Source organism: Glycine soja, chromosome 9 (assembly GCF_004193775.1).
Source record: "Glycine soja cultivar W05 chromosome 9, ASM419377v2, whole genome shotgun sequence".
NCBI lineage: Eukaryota > Viridiplantae > Streptophyta > Magnoliopsida > Fabales > Fabaceae > Glycine > Glycine soja.
The window spans coordinates 47,770,651-47,777,962 of NC_041010.1; the positions used below are offsets into that span (position 1 = coordinate 47,770,651).

Sequence of the window (7,312 nt, forward strand, 5' to 3'; positions counted from 1 at the left end):
ACCTCTGCATCCTTACTCTACCCTGGTACATGATGTCATGCTAATCTATTAACCTTTTTGAATTAAAAGTAGAACAAATTAATTTGAAAAGTGCAATGCGTAAAGAATTTAAAAAGAAAAGTCTTCTAATTAAAGAAACAAAATGGTGCAAGTCTGTTGTCTATAGTCGTGCGTGGGTAAATTCAAATATATTTTTGTTTCTTGCAATCACACTATAAGTTAAATGTCAAATATTAAGAAAAAAAAGATTGAATTTTAAGAGCCAAACATGTGTGCGTGAAGTAGACATGCAAAAAGAACTAAGTTAAGGAAAAGAGAACACTTAATTTGCAGAGGACTGCAATAGCATGTTATGTAATCAACAACATGTATTTTACAACAAAACTAAACTATTGACTTCCCAAAATCCATTTTGCTTTTCACAATTGCCTTTTCTTCATATTGTGTGCAATGATGCCGATACCCATCCCAATCTTTCTGCCACATAAGCCATTGAGTAAATTTGGCTGCATGCCTCTTTGAGGGCTTGAAGGAAAATCAAAAGAAAAATGCCTCCAAAAGCAGCAACTCTCAACACCACTCTTTCTGGTGGCGAGTTTAGTGTGAGGTAAACACAATCCACAGTTATTAAAATCCAGCTAAACCTTTCCATCAAGGCTTTGATGAACAAAAATTTCCCTGCATAGTTTTCTCCTGAGATTTTGCACATAATCCTCAAACACAACACCCCCACAACAAAAAATATGGTCATTGACCAACCCCTATACCTCACTAGTTTCCCTCCCACAACCAAGGCCTCTTTCCTGCACACACAAGATGCACACTCACCTGAAAATGTTGAGGACATGAGTGCATCAAAACCTGTGTAGTAAGGCAGCACAACAGAATCCAGATACAAGCTTGCATGCAAAATGCCAGACACTGTTGATGCCACAAAAAAAGTGTACTTGAAGTCCTTATCAGCTGCATTGTCAAAGGACAATGCAGAAATGAGAACCATTAGAAGAATTGCAGGACCAATGCAATTGAGTGGGAATATTGTGTTGATTTGAGGACCCTTTGCAAAGGCTAAGATTATTAGAGGGAGGGATATAGGACCTGAGGGCAGAAGGAATCTTTTTGATTGACCCAAAAAGATTCTGCCTCTTCCTGAACTCATGTCCATTACCAATATGACAAGAGTCACCAAGTAAGAAGCTGCTGTAAAGAGAAGGACCAAGATATCAACAACAAGAGGGTAGTTTGAAGGGTATGTTTTGTCACAGAAATAATGGTAAGGGCAATTGATTGTATCCAAGGTTTCCTCCACTTGCCAACTGATGCATTTGAAGAATGTGGCATGGATTTCATCATCTAGGTCCCAGCCAGGTTGGAATGTTGGGTATGCTGGGAGCCAGAGCAACATATTCATTATGTGGGTTCTGTTGGTAAATTAAAGTTTGATATCTTATAAATAAGAACCATGTGGATAATTTTTGCTGTTGTTGGTTGGGGTATTCAACTCCAAGTTTAACTGGATGAAGAAAGACCAACTAATCAAATTCTATTTTCCTATATAGATAAATTTGGTAGCATTAAAAACAACATTGTGGCTTCCTTTGTTTAATTGTTCACTTTCTGTTTGCAATTTCCTGGGCCAATTGCCTTTCAGAGAGGAATTCAGTTCCTATCTGAAGCATACTTAGTAGTTGAATTATGTAAGCAAAATTTGTAAGGGTGGTGTTGTTGAATTTTTAAGTGAAGAAATGAAGTGTTAAGATTAAGGCAACGTGACTCCAAAGGGAAAGGGATTTTGTTTGGTGAGTGATGGCCATTTATTGATTGGTATGATGTGCTGCCAAACTGATGTAGTATCAGCTATGTACAAACAAAAATTGGTATACCAACAGTACCTCATATGGAGCATGACAGAATTTGTATAGGATAATTATGTTTCGCTTTTTCAATTATTAGTTGTATGAGACAAATTATTAGAGACCACTCAACTACACAAGTTATTGAAATTCAGTATTTTTACTCATCTTTAAAGAAATGAATATTATCACCCAATTGGTTCTCAAGATCCAGAAGATGATTGGGAGAAGAATCCCATGTCAATTAATGCAGTCACCTTCTTCATCACAAGGTTAGGTTGTCTTTTTCGTTGCAACCAAAGTTAAAATTATAATACCTAAGAATTATATGTACTATAAATTGAATCTAACTCCATATTATTCTAAAAGTGGTTATTATTATTATTATTTACACTAAACCTTTTATTCATAAAATGTAAGTGGCTTTAAGTTCTAGTGACCTAAGAAAATCTTTTCTCACACTTTGGTACGTAGTAAGTCATATATATCCACTGTGCGTAAATATTGTAAAGTATTCTATAACTGACACTACTTCTCATAAAAATAAAAAAAAAAAACTGACACTACTTTTATTGTACGGTAATGTGATATCATTTTTTTAAATAGCGACTTTGGTCAATGTAGTTTGTACTGGGTGACAAGTTTTTTCCTAAACTATAGAAATCATCCATTTAGTTCACAAATGTTTACATGTATGGATAATTTAATCCAACGGTTAAGCATCTTTGTCTTCATTAATGTTTTAGGTGACATGGCATGTGAAAATCGACGTGGCACATCCATGTGTGTAAAAGTAAACAGCATGCACAGGATCAAGCAATGGTGGAGCAATTTGTCAGTTTACTCATTTTGTTTTTACATCTAAAAGTCACTACACAATCACACAAAATCACCATTCAGGTTTTTCTTCATTTTACCATTGTGAGAGAGAAGAACCTGAACCCCAACATTCTTCATTGTTCTCCTTCTTGTCATTTGCATTACTGGTAGCCAATAGCGATGACGCGATGTTAGACGGTGGCATTTCGTTTGTGGCCATCATTTGAATATGATAAGTTAAGGTAAGGTCACATTTTGTTATTCTATTGCACAACAAATGTGTTGATGAGGATGCTCTGTTTGAACCCTCTATTTCCCAACCACAATTTGAAAGAATGTATGTATTTCTTTATGCATGTTAGAAGGGATTCAAAGCTTGTTGGAGATCATTTATTGGTCTTCATAGATTTTTTTGGAGGATATTATGGGGGCGAATTACTGTGTGTTGTTGGACATTGAAATTTTTCCTATAGCATATGCTATTGTCAATGTTGAAGATAAATATAATTGGAAATGGTGTTTGACTTTGTTACATCAATATCTAGGTGAAAAAAAATAATTTGGTTTGAACTTTATGTCTAACGTTCAAAAGATAGTAGTCTCACTTATTTTTTGCATTCATGCATGCATCAATAACTATCATTTGTGCATGATTCGTGGACCAATCTATCAATATATATTATAGTATGGAGACCACTCTAACATTAAGTTTCATACATTAGGGCCCAATTTGTTAATAATGTGTTTCAATTGTAATTTATTTTGACTGTTACTTATGTTTATATGCAATCACGCAGGGTTTGGTCCCAGTAACTAGAGGTTTTTCGTAATGCTCCTCACAGGTTGTGTTATGTCTTTATGGAGGAATTTTTCCAAAAATAGAAAGATAAGGAGCTTAGGGTTTGACAATGTGAAGGGCATCAACTGTATCAGAATTTGACCAATACATGGAAGCTGTGAAGAGGAAGAATGATTAGGTTACTATGGTGTGAAGCTTTCCTTTACCTAAAAAAAATCTATTAAAATTAGTACAAAATTTAAATTTAATGTCTATAATTGATATATAAAAAAAGATATTTTAGCGAAAAATATTGATTATAAGATCACATATTTAGTTAAAATTTTATTTCATGTTGATATTTTGTATACATAAATTAATTTAAATCTTTAATTGAGTCAATTTGAAATTTGAATAATATTTAAAATACCAACTTAATTTTAAAAAAAAATTAACAAAGTGTATTAAATTAAAATTTGAGAGACCCCTTTAATATTTTCGCCTTAAGCCCCTTCCAAAATATCTGTACACTACCCTGCTCAACCTTCACATATTATATATGAACTCAACGTTAACGAAAATAAAGATAACTTAACAATTGAATTAAATTGTACGTGTCTATATCTTTATACTAGATTAAATTGATTATTTCTATAATTCAAGAACAAAATTCTCACCAAGTGCATTACATCCGCTTTACAACAAATTGTTTTGAAGGGGAAAGCGTTTAAAATTTATTGAAGATGTTTTATAACAAGTATATACCCATTTTGGTTGCTATGAGAGTGGTTTCAAGTTCACGTTGACATTGATTCCTCAAAAATGAAAATTTTAAATTTAGTTTATGAATGTAAAAAAATTGGTTGATTTTGTTTTAGGAAATTGATTGTGTAAGAAGCTTGCATGTAGAAATCAACGTCATGCGGAGTCATTAACCAAGAAAGTTTACTTTAATTGGTTGCTGTGAGAGTGGTTTCAAGTTCACGTTGACGATAATATAACAAGATTTCGAAGCACAGAAAATTGTTTTGGGATGATATTCGTATATTATCTATCAAGCATAAAATGACGATCGAGCTTTTTTCCTTCATTTTTTCTTTTTTTCTATTTCACTCTTGGTATTTGAAAATTACGCTAAACTTCAATTAATACTGTATCCGAGTCAAATCGGTATATGAGAGAAAGGTGGTATCAGCTTCCCTCCTTTAATTGCCAAAAATTGGCATCTTGTCGGAATAAAACTAATAAATAACTAGCTAGCTAAATTCAGAAGAAAAAAATTATTCTAAAGAAAATGGAGACCAAGTCATATCTGTCTCCATCTGCTTTCTAATGATGCTTGAAGCCACTTGCACAATTAATCAACTATTATGTAACAACCATTTCAAATTAAGAAGCAAATAAATTAAAATTAAACCGAGTCAAGAGAAGTTAATTCTGATATCAATCGATAATAATAAAATGAGATGCTAAACGAATTATTCCAGTGATCCAAAACCGGCAGAAATCTCATCCCAGTGTTATAAAGGCAAATGGAACCAACAAGAATGAGTAAAATATTGAAAATTGGCCCTAAAAGTATTGACACGAACTTTATGCTACATACCACAGATTTGGGTACGCTTGCAAATGGGTTCTCTGTAGTCCAACTTTCGGCTTTAATTAACAATTTCTCGTTTTTATTCATTTTTTAACATTCTTTTCATTGACTATTTTAACATCAAAAATATGATATTTTCTTTTTCTTAAACTTAACTCAATCAAGATCTGAAATATTTGAAATAAGATCATGCCGAATTGACTTTTTAAAACAATATACTTTTAGGACAAAAGTTAATATTTTCAAATAAGGCACAAATTTTTTATTTTTTTTACTGTAATAAAACTTTTATTATCAATAAAAAAGTCAAAAAAAATATTTTTTTAAGTGAATAATAGATACTAAACCATGTTAGGACAACCCAAAACATGACTCGGTCTATTTTCAAAATCAACACCTATCTAAATCATCTAGAGTCATCAAAATGGACTCAAATCTATGGGACAACCTAACTCACCAGGGGTTTAGGTTGAGTTGGGTTTGCAAAAAAAAAAAAGGAAAATTTTTTATAAGTTCAGATACTGAACTCTCTACTTATTCGGGTTGAACTTGTGGTGGACTGGATAGTCTCACCTAACCCACCTAAAAATTAACCTAGTGTTAAGCTTATTACTTTTTTGTGTTTTTGTATTATTATTTTAGTGATTTGTAATGTTATTTTAGACTTCAAAGCAACAAGTTATAAATTTCAATGTTTTTTTAGTAATTATGTTTTGTAACGTTGTTTAAGATTATTTTATTTTAGACTATCATGACTATTTTGGCTCTCATTCCATCCATAGCAAGATACTTTGATATTTTCTAGCTTAATGAAATTTAAAAACAATTCTATCATTTATTATTCATAATTTTGTTAAATATTCAAATTGATTTTTTCTAAAAAAATTGATTTTTTGCTAATCATTTCTTTATAAAAAAATAATTTTTAGTTTTAGGTGAACTACATGATGGCTCGAGGTAAGCCAAAATTTTCAAGTCTCCACAAAAAGTGAGCTAGGTTGGACTAGCTCGTTTATAAGGTGGGTCAAACCTAATGGGTCGACTTGGTCCATTTTGATAGCTCTACTCAAATCGAGCTAGATAGGCTCATGCTCACCCCTACTTATATCTAATAAATTTTAAAATTATTATTCAACAACTTTAGATTAATGATAAAAATATTAAAATATTTTTTTTAAAAAAAGTTTATCAACTCCTTGCTTTAGACTAATGTTATGAAATGATATAATAGTTATCAAAATTACACTAGTATAATTTGGTCATTCATCTTTTTATAGTATTCATTACAATTTACTAAAATAATGACATTTTTTTCTCTTTTTAGACTAATATACTATTTTTTTTTATAAATATTATTTTTCTTTTAAAGTCTTCGTCATTGAAATAATTACATTTTTTTTCCTTTTTTAAAATAATATTACTTACTTCATTTGTTAGTATCTTTTTATTTTACAATTTATTATTGTTATGTTAAAGGTTATAAATATTTACATTTGTAACCAAATTAATAACCTTTATTCTTTTTTATTATATTGATTTGGTTATAATTTATTTGAGGAATTAAATTTTATTCATAATTAATCTTTGTATATCACATAAACTTATACTACATAAGAAATTGATAGTTCTTCTAAAAAAAATTGATAATTTTAATTTTAAGACCTTTTTTTATCGGCCTTTAATTTGAGGCATACTAATAACTATTCTCCTTTTTTTTTATTGTTATTATTCTTTTTTTCCTCTTATCTCATCTTTGTTCTTGCGAATGTTAGCTCTAATTTAATTATGGTTTTAAGTGAATGAATATAATTTTAAATTTATGAAATTAAACATCATTATATAAAGTTTGAAAAAATAAACTAAATACTATTAAGTTGTACCAAACTTAATAGATTTTAGATTTATTTGTTAAAATAAATAATTAATATAATTTTTTTATTACAAAATCATCTAAGTTATATTTGGCCCCTAACTTTTTTTGTTGGGTCCACCCCTATAAATGATAATTTGAAAAATAGATTCTCTGCATTCACACATTCACGAATTAGAACCATTGAGTGAATATCGATTCTTTAAATTAGATTTGTTAAGATAAATTATGAATGATCTGGTCTTATATTTGATGGTTGCACCTAGCTAATGCCTGAATGCAACAATTTCATGGTAGTAGGGAATCTGGACTTGATTATTTGTGATAAGTGAAAAATTATTTTACGTTGTTATAGTAAAGCTTATTTTCTCATTTTTAGTATAAATATTTCT

At 30.4% G+C, this 7,312-nt stretch overlaps 1 protein-coding gene across 1 annotated transcript; it reads right to left on the reverse strand.

The window, feature by feature from the left end:
* Nucleotides 1-215: 215 nt before the first annotated feature.
* LOC114367127 lies at nt 216-1,444 on the reverse strand. Its single transcript, XM_028324233.1, has one exon. It carries the CDS (start codon nt 1,409-1,411, stop codon nt 437-439), a length of 975 nt encoding a protein of 324 aa, XP_028180034.1. The 5' UTR covers nt 1,412-1,444; the 3' UTR covers nt 216-436.
* Between the last annotated feature and the right edge of the window lie 5,868 nt (nt 1,445-7,312).